At 40.2% G+C, this 12738-nt stretch overlaps 2 protein-coding genes across 3 annotated transcripts; both read right to left on the bottom strand.

Moving 5' to 3' along the window:
* Positions 1 to 909: 909 nt before the first annotated feature.
* On the bottom strand, positions 910 to 6398 carry usp21 (ubiquitin specific peptidase 21). Its single transcript, XM_008413815.3, has 12 exons — positions 6185 to 6398; positions 5511 to 5837; positions 5084 to 5140; positions 4880 to 4997; positions 4671 to 4785; positions 3473 to 3592; positions 3316 to 3380; positions 3046 to 3233; positions 2834 to 2912; positions 2621 to 2728; positions 1647 to 1761; positions 910 to 1531 (listed from the first exon to the last, which is right to left on the bottom strand). Exons 2-12 carry the CDS (start codon positions 5664 to 5666, stop codon positions 1438 to 1440), a joined length of 1215 nt encoding a protein of 404 aa, XP_008412037.2. The 5' UTR covers positions 5667 to 5837; positions 6185 to 6398; the 3' UTR covers positions 910 to 1437.
* A 261-nt stretch (positions 6399 to 6659) lies between these two features.
* arhgef3l (Rho guanine nucleotide exchange factor (GEF) 3, like) lies at positions 6660 to 12711 on the bottom strand. 2 transcript variants are annotated; one of them, XM_081609053.1, is made up of 13 exons: positions 12113 to 12711; positions 11766 to 11805; positions 11623 to 11673; positions 11051 to 11104; positions 10816 to 10923; positions 10548 to 10706; positions 10109 to 10171; positions 9927 to 10023; positions 9551 to 9627; positions 9172 to 9429; positions 8058 to 8228; positions 7756 to 7951; positions 6660 to 7036 (listed from the first exon to the last, which is right to left on the bottom strand). In XM_081609053.1, the coding sequence occupies exons 1-13, from the start codon at positions 12148 to 12150 to the stop codon at positions 6789 to 6791; spliced, it is 1560 nt and encodes a 519-aa protein (XP_081465179.1). In that variant the 5' UTR covers positions 12151 to 12711; the 3' UTR covers positions 6660 to 6788. The 2 variants fall into 2 exon arrangements, with proteins under 2 accessions (XP_081465179.1, XP_081465180.1); XM_081609054.1 differs by having other exon boundaries at positions 11623 to 11670.
* Between the last annotated feature and the right edge of the window lie 27 nt (positions 12712 to 12738).

Genomic DNA, 12738 nt, shown 5'->3' with positions numbered 1-12738 from the left:
CTGTGGTCTTTGAATCTTCTTGCTGAAACTTTCATCATTTTGTGTGTCAAACTCACCCTTCAACGTCAAGGGGTGGAGCTAACACGGGTCTGTTGAACTTTACTAGTTTAGCCTCATTCTTTGAACGTCATGGCCACTTTCATAGACGATTTTACTTGACTTTCCTGTGAGCTTGTTGGTGAGATTTTACAGTTAGCAGACAAGGCAGAAGCAGGACGCTGTCATCCAGACCAGATGAAGTCGAAGAATTGATTGAATGCCAGTTTTGTGGAATAGGGAAGCAAAAAGCTGGTACTCAATCAATGATTTTCAAAGAATGAGGCTAAACCAGTGGAGTTCAACAGATCAGTTTCAGTCCCGCCTCTCGAAATTTGACAGAAAAATGTATTTTATGGTGACGCTTCAGGAACAGGAACCGTGAAACTATTGAAAACGCATTGAATTAATTATCTGCATCTGCTATACAAGTTTGCAATTTAATGGTTAGATTGCATGTTTAACAAATTGTCAATTAAATAAATTATTGAGACACTTAATTCAATAAGGATACGGATGATGATTTTATGATGCATTTATCTATTTAATTTTGTCTCTTTTAACTTAAGTTTATAGAATTAGTTTCCTAATTATTCAGTTTTTTTTTACTGGGTTTTCAAGATAAATTCAATCACTTATCTCTACTTGTCAATAGATTTTGACCAATTTGGAAGAAAGCTAAAAATATACATCTTTGCTCCCTCATTTTTTATTTTATTTTTTTCATCTTTAAGTCAGTAAAGATTTACATTCGGACACTTTATTTACATATTCTTGCTGACGTAAAAGCCATCTGTCCACCGCTTTACTTTTTTCCCCCTCAGAAACCATAAATCTCGAATACAATCTCTTGATAAAAAAAGAACAACAAAACGTTTTTCAGAAAGTTTTATTTTAATGTGTGATCACTTGAAGGTTTATAAGAATTTATTTACAAAAATCATCAGGATGCCATTTTATTTCTTACATACGTGTCAAAGTCATGACCTATTTCTGTTACATTTTCTTCATTTGTTTGTAAGGGCTCATATCAGTAAGCATGGTTGATGATGATGTACATGTATATAGTGCTTTCATCATACATATAATCGCAGAGTAAGAGCTGTCGATAATGAATGAGAGCATCATATTCATCACGCTCTCGCCTCCCTGAGAGTAGCCATGCAGACACTGAAATGGCTACTGAGATGCTTCTCAAGCACGACTAAATTAAAACCTGTTAACAACAAGCGTGCCTTCTCTCTCCCTGTGCTTTTAGTTCCAGAGAAGGCACACTGAGATCAAGATGTTTTGTTGTTTTGTTTTTTTTTTGCTGCTGATGTCAGGGTTAAAACTGCTGCTGCTTCTATTTGTTTCTATGGACACTGGAGGTGAGGTGACTGATTGGCCACATCTTCTAGGCTATTTCCTGGCGGCGGCTGTGCTGCTGCTGCGTTGGTAGAACAGGACGTAGGCTTGATTTGTCTGAAGCTGGTTCTCCGTGATCGAGGTCGCGCTGCACATGGAGAAAAAGGAGGGAAACTCTGAGAAGGAAGACGAGGTTTACACAGAAGACATTCTGACACAAAACTGTCTCTGATAATCTGGCGTTAGAACCTCTCAACTCTCACCTGGAGTCGTTGTAGAAGCACCATCCACTTTGATCTAGACAGCAGGCCGTGTAGTGGCCCATATTCACAGTCCCAGCGTGGTTACAGATTGCATATAAATCATATAAAACTGGGCCTGTGGAGAGAAAAACAGACATTTCTCAGAACTAAGGTTTGTCTCTGAAATATTTTTTTTTGTAAAAAAACGGCCAATTATTTCTGCATAAATTAAATGCAAAAGTATTCATATTCAAAATTTTGAAGAAAAAAAATATAAATAAATATTGCGCATTTAAATTCCTTTAGTTTGGCAAAAATGTTGTCTTATTTTCTAGAATTTGCTTGCTCTTGTCATCAACAATCAAAACCAAACAACCAGAGCTAATATCAGGCCACTTACTTAGCTATTATAAACACATAATTAAATACCTTCAAAAATCTTGGCGATCTGACTCATGTAAGGTTTGGCGTAAGCAATCTTCAGTACAGCAGAACAGAATTCAGTCAACTTTGGCTGAATCTGAGCAGATTTCAGCATAAGGATGCTTGATTCGCTTGCGCTTCATCCTCTGACCTCATGTTCCAAATTCAGTAGCTTCTGAGTTAAAAATAATCTTACTAGGAAAAAAACTTTTTTGTCTGTGAGAATTTTCTTGGATTTGCACGTGATGGAATAAAGTTTATACCACAACCAAATGTAATCTTTCATACTTAAATCCAATTAAAATCAGTTTTAATTTTCTAAATAAGTTCTTTCCCCCATTACGTGAGTAAAATTTGATTATGGTTCCAATAGCAATTAGTTTTTCAACATTAGGCTTTTTCTTCACATTTTAAGTAATTTTTATTTGGTGTGTATGTTTCAATTTACATCAATGTCTCCAATTTATCTCCCATTTTTCTCATAGGCTATTTTAAAACATTTGGTCAAGCAACTGCCCATCGTTAGTAAATGAAACATGTACATAGGTAAGATAATGAAAACTCTTTGTTACCACAGTCAACGGGTCCGTAAGGTCCGAGGTCCAGGTTTTTGAGGGGAAAAGACACGTACACTGTGCTTTTACTGATGGACCACCTGGATGTTGTGAAGCGGTTCAAATCTATCGCAGACTGTTAAGTACGAGCGCACAATGTGTTTTTTTTGCACACCAACACAATTCCTCACTTTTCAAATTAATTAGAGCAGAAGTTGTTGCCACGGATACGGATTACAATAACCTGAGGAAACCTCTGGATGGAAAGTCGCTTGGTGCACTCTGTACGCCTGTTACATCTCTCGCACATCTGGAAGACACGGAAATCAACATAAAAAAAAAAATGTAAATAATAACAATGACCAGATCTGTTGTTTCAAGTAAATCTGGTTGTTTAAACTGAACTATGTTCAGTTCAAAACCTGTGAATTTTTTTTTCTTACCGGTGAGTTTTCCTTGTCAAGTTTCTCCTCATGAGAGAAGAGGTCCAGACACTCCTGCAGGGTGACCTCCCCTGCAGAGCTCCTTTTAGGGATGGGCAGCGACAGATCACCGAACACATCAAATGTGTTGGAGTAGTGCGAACAAACCGAGCAGTGCAGTGAACTCCGCAGCTGACCCGAGAAAAGATCTGTCAAGAGCGGAGCAAAAATTTTATGTCCGCTTCTGCTTCTGAATCCAGTTGAAGACAAAGACAAGATTGACCTCCTCACCTACTATTATGCTGTCATCTCTCTCCAAATGCTTCTTCCACATGGCATTCGCCTCTTCTGAAATTCTACGTCAGATCAGAAGTAGGAAGCATAAGTTGTGCATTCACATGGGATAGATCCAGGATTCAAGCACAGATTCGTCTCGTTCTGTTCGTACCTAAATCTGACGTATTGTTGCTGAGGCTCCTTCCCTGTCCTTTTGACATAAGGCCTGCGATTTATTTCCGTATGCAGCTTGTCCAGTAGGAACCTGAGAAACTCCTGAGCATCTTGCTGACTGGGTTAAATTCAAACATAGAAACATTTTTAACTCTCAAGGACAACTCTAGAGATTCTTTTCGTAATAAAAGTATCACATGCGGTGAGTGTTAAACGATATTTGCAGGATCGCAAATAACGATCACAGTCCTAATAGCTGATGTTTTAGCAGGAGTGTCTGGCGGAGATATGATTTGGTTTGTGACACATTTTTCATTTAGGATTTCTGTTTTCGAATTAAACTTCAGATCATGTTCAATTACTCTTAAACCTGGAGTTCAACAGAGCTATGTTCCTGGTCCAATTTTTTTCATTTTCTTCCATTTAATAACTTTTAAGGATTGTTCCATGATCATGACTGTTGTCATGAAGTGTCATTCAGTAAATAATGACACTTTTAATGCAAAGTTGCTTTAAAAGTTGCATTAAAAGTCCATTAAAAGTGCCAACTTTGCATTATTTTGTAAATAATGACACTTTAACCGTGTATTTTTTTGGACAAACCCTCATACATATTTATAATTCTCCAGCCACAAATCATCACCAGAAACCTGGCAGCTGAATTTGCCTTATGTTCTTAAGATGCAGGTAAAAACAACGAAGCTTTTGTTGTTGCAGCCCGCGTTGAGGCCTTTTTTCTTATTTAAATCCATCAACTCAACAGTAAAGACGAGATGTGGGTAGCTGATTTTACTTGATGGTACTTTAGCTTTTTCCCCACTTTTCTTTTAACTTGAAACATCTTTGTCTTTTGTGTTGTTCTGCTGTGAAGAATCTTGGGATTTTTTTTACCTTGAAAGGAGCTAATTAAATGGAACCTACACATTTTTAATCACTATATAGTACATTTGTATCCTGATGTGTAAAAATGTATTATTTTTTGTGAAAGCCAACAAATGTCAGATATGAATTTTGAATCAAGATTGAATTTTATTCTTCATTAAAATCAAGATTGAATTTTATTCTTCATTTTCATAGTGATATTTTTTCAATCTTCTGGAAAAAGAAAACTGTTTTACTCCTTCAGATAGATTTATGAACATCAAATAGCCCAACTCCACTAAATTGTAATGGAAAAATATAATTGTTTTTCTCACCTATAACCACTGAAGTAAGGCACTGCTGCTTTAAAAACACTGTAAAACTGTCGAGGATTTACAACAGTGTCTCCTTCCCTAACATCCCAAAGACCCGAGAGCACCTGAGAGAAACCTGGCAAAAGAACAATGGAAAAAAGAAGGTGTGATTTAAAAAAAAGAAAAAAGTATGGAGAACATAAAAAAGGTAGAAAATGAAGGAAACCCACTGTCCATGAGCTTTGCCTCCTCTTTTGAAAACTTCTCATGCTTGTAAGACTTCAGAAGACAATAGTTGCGCAGGACGCAGGTGTGAGACAAACACTGGACCACTGCATTCAGGAAGCACTGTTGTCCAAACAGAAGGAAAAGAAACGTGAGTCCGTTACTGCAAAACTTACGGGAGATCTGCATGCCATCTCTTTGACACTTACTGTATTCCCAATGTTTCTAAGGCCAACTCTTCCACTTCCAACAGCGAGCGGCTCTTTCTACGAAGAAGAAGGTATGATAGAAGCTTATACCTAAATCTAAAGTGGTGCTGTAGCTGCAGACAGATTATTGTTGTGTGGTTACTGGTATGCCAGGTTCTATGCTCTATGTGACTAGCTGTATGCGTTGACCCTGCCATGTTGGCCTGTGTGTAACTTTGGCAGGACAGATTTAGCCTTCTTATCTCATTAGCATAACAAGCGAGGCTAAAAAAAAAAGGGGGTCAGTCTGAGGCTTTATCCTATTAGAGAGTGCAAGGAGTGCTGACAGGTGCGTAAACACGTGTGTGTTGATTAGCATTAATGACATGTTCAGTGCAATTTGAGGAGAACGTAAAGGTTTAATGCGGGTTTTTTTTCTTCCCCCCACCTCATTGTCAGCGACCAGCAGCAGGCCCATCAGGGATGTGTAGAGGACAGACTGGGAGATGTCTGCTGTGTCTCTCTGCAGACCGTTCTGAGAAACCAGGGTCCGACACAGGGCCCCGCAAGAGCCCTCCACGTTCACGCCGCTGGAACCAGGCATCCTGTTCTACCAGTCAGTCTCCGTTCGAAGATGTGCCGAGTTATCTTATCCCTGATGCGCGTCTGATTAAAGGTCAGCAAGATGTTGAGGGGCGACCCTTCTTATCAGGGAGCAAAGCACAGAGGAGTACACCCCCTGCCTTACCTTGAGAACGACAAGTAACATTTACAGCTGAAAAGAAAGACAGAAAGGGAAAATAACTTCAAGTTTGCTTTGATAATCCTTCAGAGTGTAATTCTGCATTAAACACATGAAGTGAAATAAGTTCCTAAAATATTGGGGTTTTTTTAGACAAGCAAAACCAAGAATTTTGAAATTCAGCTGATTCCCAATGTGAAAATACATAGAAACGATGTGGTTATGTAACCGGGATCCAGCAGTACGGTACGGATCAACCCAACAGCCAATCAATGCGCACCACTTACCGTTTTATGCAGATAAAGATAGCCTCTACGGCAAACACTTATTTCTACAGAAATGTAACGTGTATAAAAAAAAAGAGAGCACTTTGGACTCACCTGATCACTTCGGTCTGTATCTTTGAACAAAGAGTCCCAACCAAACTGTTCCCATCATCTGCTGAGCTGTTAAAAATGCATAAAGGGGACGTCTACGGTTTCACCGTGTGTTTGTGGGATAGAACTGAAAGTCTACCTCTCTGCCCTGTCCTGCCACGAGTGTCAGAGAGAGAGAAAGAAAGAAAGAGCGAGAGCCAAAGAGAGAGTGAAAAAACAGACACAGGGAGGGAGGATAATCATCTCTAATCTTTTCACTGCAGATCGTGTTGGCTATACATAGACGTGTCAATGTGTCCACCCATGAACACCTCAGCGAGTTTTCTTTTTTTTTTTTTTACTGTCAGTTTTTATTCAAATACAGCCGGTTAAACATTTTGTTGCCATTTAACATTCACATTCAGTAACAGTAACACTGTTCACAGTCAGCACACTTTATGAAAATCACAAAAATAAGGAAAAACAAATAAGGAGAAACTTTTTTTTTTTGCAATTCTCTGAGTCTTTTAATTAAAACTGTTCATAAAATAGTCCATCTGGTTTCTTTCGCTCTCCAGAAACCCCCTTTCTGCCCTCCAGAAGGGCAACCGGGTGAACTGTCCACGAGTCAGCGACAGGTGTGGTCTGCCATGTCCGTGTCCGAGCTGAGGCTGAGATCCGCAATGTGACACAGGGCGGGGTCGGGGGGGAGTGAGAGCGGCGACTGGCTGGTGTGAGCGGTCCGGTCCCGTGACTGGACGATGGCCTGGCGCAGGCAGGTGATCCACTGCTGCTTGCTGAACGAGTCGTTGGCCTGCAAGCAGTACGGGTTGACTTTGGAGCGCCCTCTGCTGCTCACACGGAAACAGTTCTTCACTGGAAGGTGGCGGAAAGAGGAAGGAAGGAAATTGAGTGAAAACAGTTGTAGGTTTCAGTTCAACTAACAAGAGGGCTAGAGCTACTCTCACATTAAGATCTGCTTACAGCCTGTGATTCTTCTTTAAAAAAAAAAAAAAAGCAGGCACATGAATATTACAACATGATTTTAATTACAAATTTCTGATCATTTTTGAGTTGGTAAGTTCAATTAAATTGAGATAAATAAGTGTCACCTCTTCTAGTGGTAAACAAAATATTTTGATCTCGGTTATGTATGCACATGTTTTCTCTGTCCTACTGACTGCTTGTCTTATTGTTTTTGAAAACCTGTTTGAAATTAAAAAAAAATTAATTAATTAGAAATTGAAAATCTGTGTTAAATTCTGATTATCTGATGTGTATTTTTTTTATCTTCTAATTATTTCACAAACATGAAAAGCCAACAGCTTCGTAACCTTAATGGTATTTAATTACCATTTTTGTGAAAATGAAATTTTAAACAAAGTTTAGATTCAGTGAGAAAGGATAACAAAATATACATATTTATGTTCAGAACTAAATTGACGTTTTCAGAATAGTTTTCCAAGATTGTGAGATTCCACAATTTTTTTGTTTTGTTTATTTGATTACTGCCATGATCACAACTAAAAAAAAAACAAACAAAAAAACTGTAATTTTTTTATTTCTAATCCAATATTAAAAAAAAAGGAAATGACCTTTGTCGTTTCCTCCGGTGAACGCTCCTCTGAAGGTTCCTCCCCCGCCGGCCTCACTGTCTGGGATCTCCTCTAAATTGATCAACGTGTTGGGCAGAGGCTGCCGGTACACGTTAAACATTTGTCCTCTAATGTCTCTGTCGTCCCCCGGTCTGGTCAGCACCAACGCCAGTTCAAACAGGAATACATGCAGCTTCTGTTGCACGGAAAAGACGGAAGAAATGAAGCGGCTGCGAATAGATATTACGACTTGGAAATAAAGGCGCCTTGGTGTGAGCTAGCATCAGGGACGCTGCACGCACCTGCCCCTTGTTGGTCTTGAGCTCTCCGTGGCAGTAGAGGAAGCGGGACTCGTGGATCTCAGGTATTCTCTGGCTCTCTTCGAGGTAGATCAGCCCCCGCCGGTAGAACTGACACTCAGCCTCGCCGGTCTTCTTGTTCACCTCGGCCACGATGCTCTGAATCAGCTCCAGCTGTGGTCGACAAAGCACAGAGTAAATGTTTTGCTGGGGCCATTTGTGTCATCAGCAAAGTTTCTCGTCAGGTACATTTGTGGTAATTTTAAGACAAAAAGTAAGAAAAACCCTAAAAAGAGGAAAGATATAATTTGGGTAAATAACATAGTGTTGTTCATATCCCAATTTTCTGTCTTTTTTTTTTTATATATTAATTTCATATACCGATAGACTCATTTTACTTTCAAATCTCAAATGAGGCCACACAGGGTTATTCTTAATTAAACGAGTGGCTTATAATGTTATATTTTAACCATTAAGTTGATCTTCTTTTTAAATACCACTGATAACCAAAACACCTACATTTCTTCCTGACTCATACATAACAGAACTGAGAATGGTTAGAAGAGATTAGATAAGATAACTTCCTCTGCGTTATTCTTTTTTTTTTGTTTGTTCTCGATGGAAATGTAATTCATTTCTATGCTCTCTCAATAACAAACAAATCATAAATACATACATCCCTGTAATTCTTAATTGGACTACTGTACAAAAAAATCGGTAACGGGGCCAGATGAGATCAAGTTTAGACATTTTTTTCCACAAAAATGTCTTTTCCCCCCTTCTTTTTAATTCAAATGCTGTAACTGCTTTAGGATAGAAAAATAAATGTAAAAACTAATACAGGTTGAAAACCTCCCCCCTCAAAAAACAAAGTAAGAACTTGTTTTGGGTACGACATCCAACAAATAGTAAGGGTTTCGTAGAGGAAGCGAGACTGGTGGATCACAGGTATTCTCTGGCGTAGAGACGCCAGAGAATACCTGCGTCTGTACGCAGTTATATGATTTTATAACTACGTTATAAAATCAGAAAGTACAGTCAGATCTCAAGCCAGCATTCCAGATTTTCTAAATACACTCCGTTCAGCACTCAAAGGCCACAGGTCACAGCAACTCACAGCATCAGGCAGCGTGTCCTCGTCTGGGTGGTCTGGAGGCGTGCACTTCTGTATCTCCTTCAACAGCAGTGGGTATTTGACCAGGCGGCTTCTGGGAAGGTCCAGAAAGTTCCACAAGTCCAATTTCCTACTAAACGAAGACTCCTGACACAGGCGCAGGAAATGCTCGACTCTTTTCTCCTGCTTCTTCTGGTCCAGCAGAGCTTTGGCTCCCACCTGGTTGCAGCAATATGTGACGTAGGCTTCCAGGCAGGGGAACTGCAGGGGGAACGAGACGAAGTGTGAAGCGAGAAAAAAAAGAATGTGAGCAGAACGCCGGCTGTTGTGCCCCCTTCGTCTTTCTTCTCTTGCAGCAGTGGGTTGCCGTGAAAACACTCACCCAGTTCAGCAGAGTCGGCCCCACTTCTCCCACCGTCTTCTCTGAGCCCCTCAGTCGCTCAAGACGAGCCAAAAGATCTGGTGTGAAATAGACAAAAAAAACATGTTCGACCTAAAAGGACACAACTTTAAAAAAACAAACAAAAAAACATCTTGAAGGCCAAAATGGAAAATTTTATCTGGCATAATAAAAAAAATCAATACATCCATCAGTAGTGTACAGAAATAATGGGCTAAAAGAAGCACATTTGCTGCCTCTTATTTACTTGGAACCAACAACTTTTACTGTGTGCAGATGATCAGGAAATGATGCGTTCTGAAATATTATTAGTCACTGAGATTAAGCTACAAGTAGGCAAGGAGCTCATATCATTTACCCTCATGCAGTGGAATCAGGGAGTCTAAAGTCCCGAAGATTTGTCCGAGCTCGCTTTCTGTCAATATATCCAACTTCAACATGGGCTCGTAGTACACCTAAAAGCATAAGAACGCACTGATACTGAGAAAAAGCCAGCAAGTGTAGATTTTTTCCTGCACCGTGTTCCGTGCCAACAAGTACCTTCTTGACCAAACTGAGGTCTTCTATGAGTTGCCTCTCTCCCTGCGTCAGCTCGTAGATCACCTGCAGAGGACAAAAACGTTGCACACAGCAACTTTAGACGTGTCAGTGGAAATAAAGACAATTTCCGCACATTGCTGCATGGGATGTAAACTAAGCGGAAACCCTGCCTGAGCTCTCACAGCTGATTGTTTAATAACGGAAGTTGAGCCGCTTAGTGCCAGCTCACATCCTCTTTCCTAATACCCGTGCAGGGCAGCTTCAGAGAAACAGTGCAAGCTAGTCATCCCACACACACTGCGACCGCAGCTTCACAGCCCGTCCACAGCCCGTCCACAGAAACCCCGCCTCCCCGAGTAGAAAAAGAAAACATCTTAATGATGACAAAAAATAAATAAATTGAAATAACAATTTTACAATAAAATCATAAAATCAACACCTCTTGGCGTTTGATTTCCTTTGCAGTCAGGTCATGGCTCTCCACAGTGTCACTCCAACACTGGCTGTTGCGCCTACGTGGAAACGACGAGGCTTTGGAGCGAGGGCGCAGGGGCCCTGGGGGCAAAGGTCGGGCGTCGGTGCGAAAGCTGATGGAGCGCTGCGAAAAGAGAGGACATCAGGTGTAAATGAATGCAAAAATCGCATTAAGGTCATTACGAGGTACAAAAATATACCTGGGGACGTGTGTGTGTGTTTGTGTGTGTTACCGAAATAGACTGCCCGATGCGTTTAAGAGCAGCAGTCTTCACTGGTGTTATGACACCTGTCAGGCTGTTGGACTTTGTCACGGGTTTGACCTTTTTGTTACTGGGCTCCTGAAACAAAAAGATCAATGTTAGAAGTTAAAGAGCCTTGGACAAAATACACAAAAAATGTAAAAAAAACTTTAAGGGTTAGTCAAGAAACCATCCAAAAAGAGAAGAAAAAAAACTTCAATCAAACCTCTGAATCCTTGTGATCAGACATAATTTCCCCTTCTTCCTCTTCCTCCTCATCCTGATGGCCAGAAAAAAAAAATATAGAGAGGTGAAGGCGACATGAAACAGAGAGAGACGTTAAAGAGCGCTGATATGTTGCATGGTGCACATCTCTCATTTCCTGTGCAAGGTTTTCAAAGAGGAAGAAAGTTGAAACAGTGCCTCAATAGTGAAGCACAACATGTCTGCCTTTTTTTTTTTCTTTTTACCCCACTAACCACAGCCGTGCTGCAAATTTATTGTGGCAATAATTGAATTAAAGTTGAAGTGAAAACAAAATGCAAATACATGACATTCATTAAATGAAAGCAAGCACACCAGCAACTTTCTGAAATCCCAGTAGACTCAATATAAGATCTTATGAGGAAAAAAACCCCAAGAAACTACCCTTAAAATCAGTGTCTCACATAATGTTCACCTCTTTTGTCAGTTCTGCACTCAGCAATGTGGTCACAAAGGTAAGGCTGACAGGCTTCCGCCAGTTACTGAGAAAAGCAAGAGATATGACAGTGCGCAGCATTTCAGATTATTACTCACCTCCATGATTCTGATGACTGGTTCAGGAATCAGGTCTTGTTTTCGCTTCTTCTAAAGGCAGACATTTTGCAGAAAATTAATGCACTGCATGTCAGACTTTGGGTGATAAATGCGTGCTTCATTGAGGGGATAGGGTTGCTTACCCCAGCATGGTCACAGAGGACAGAGCGAGTGTCTCCTGACCTAAAAAGAGGGGAAAAAAACAATCTTATTCACAAATCACTCAGATGGATTTTAATGTACTCTAAAAAGTGCTTATTTCTTCACAGAATTTCAGCTGCAGGTTATGCACCACTGCATTATGACATGGAGGGATTTCAGTTGTCGGTGTGGTGAACGGAAACATGAAGCATATTTAGTCATTGTTCAAAACAAGAAAAAGGTAACTTTTTCTTTTAAATGCTCCAACAAATCTGATATGTCTCATCACCAACACATTTAAAACAAAAAAACAACCAGTCAGAACAGTGCATTTCTAAAACTACCATACCAGGAAGTCCTCATTTCACCAGTCTCCTCCACTTCCATCTTCTTCCTTCTCTCAGTGCATCTTCACAGAAATTAACGGCTCCACTCTCAAAGTGAGAAATAATCCAGCCTGCGACGGTCTCCTCCGTTCGGCCAGCCACCGAGCAGCTTGCGTCGAGCTGGTTTAAAGTTCGGCGTACTCCTTCCTCCTCACCTTCTTCCTCATCTCGCAGCAGACCACATCCTTTAGTTACGCATAATCACGCATCCGCTCTTCTCAGGGAGGAGCGTTCAGAGCTTCACGTTAAAACCTCTCGGTGCAACCTGAGCGTTGGGCTGTTCTAGATTTTATTTAAAAGCTGCTTTGCGGTAGACTAAAATACTGCTTTAGAAACTATTCGAGCCAAAAGGGGAAGTGAGATTACATTTTTTTTTCCTGCTCCAAATTGACTAGTTTATTTACATATAGGAAAAGAAAAAAATGACAAAGAACGGTTGTTTTACATTTGATAAAACTCAATGTTTTGGGATATTCCTTTGAATTTAGAGGTCGGTGATAAGCTGATGGAGGCAGAGTTTCCCAGAAATGCTGCTCTGTAATGAAACCTGATCACCCCAAACCAGGTCAGACAGGAAAACGCATGAATC

This window comes from Poecilia reticulata, chromosome 7, assembly GCF_904066995.2.
Source record: "Poecilia reticulata chromosome 7, P_reticulata-male-v2, whole genome shotgun sequence".
Lineage (NCBI taxonomy): Eukaryota > Metazoa > Chordata > Actinopteri > Cyprinodontiformes > Poeciliidae > Poecilia > Poecilia reticulata.
Note: the sequence above shows the minus strand (reverse complement) of the source record. Positions and strands in the feature narration are given on the sequence as shown.

Bases quoted from the DNA above. Each gene is read 5' to 3' on its own strand.
- usp21 (XM_008413815.3), bottom strand. From the start codon at position 5,666: ATGCCTGGTTCCAGCGGCGTGAACGTGGAGGGCTCTTGCGGGGCCCTG. The intron at 3,593-4,670 runs GTGAGAAAAACA...AATTTAACCCAG, and splicing joins CCTTACTTCAGTGGTTATAG to TCAGCAAGATGCTCAGGAGT. The intron at 2,729-2,833 runs GTATCCGTGGCA...AGTCTGCGATAG, and splicing joins TCCTCAGGTTATTGTAATCC to ATTTGAACCGCTTCACAACA.
- arhgef3l (XM_081609053.1), bottom strand. From the start codon at position 12,150: ATGGAAGTGGAGGAGACTGGTGAAATGAGGACTTCCTG. The intron at 11,806-12,112 runs GTATGGTAGTTT...CCCTCTTTTTAG, and splicing joins GGTGAAATGAGGACTTCCTG to GTCAGGAGACACTCGCTCTG. The intron at 10,707-10,815 runs GTAACACACACA...CTCTTTTCGCAG, and splicing joins GCATCGGGCAGTCTATTTCG to CGCTCCATCAGCTTTCGCAC.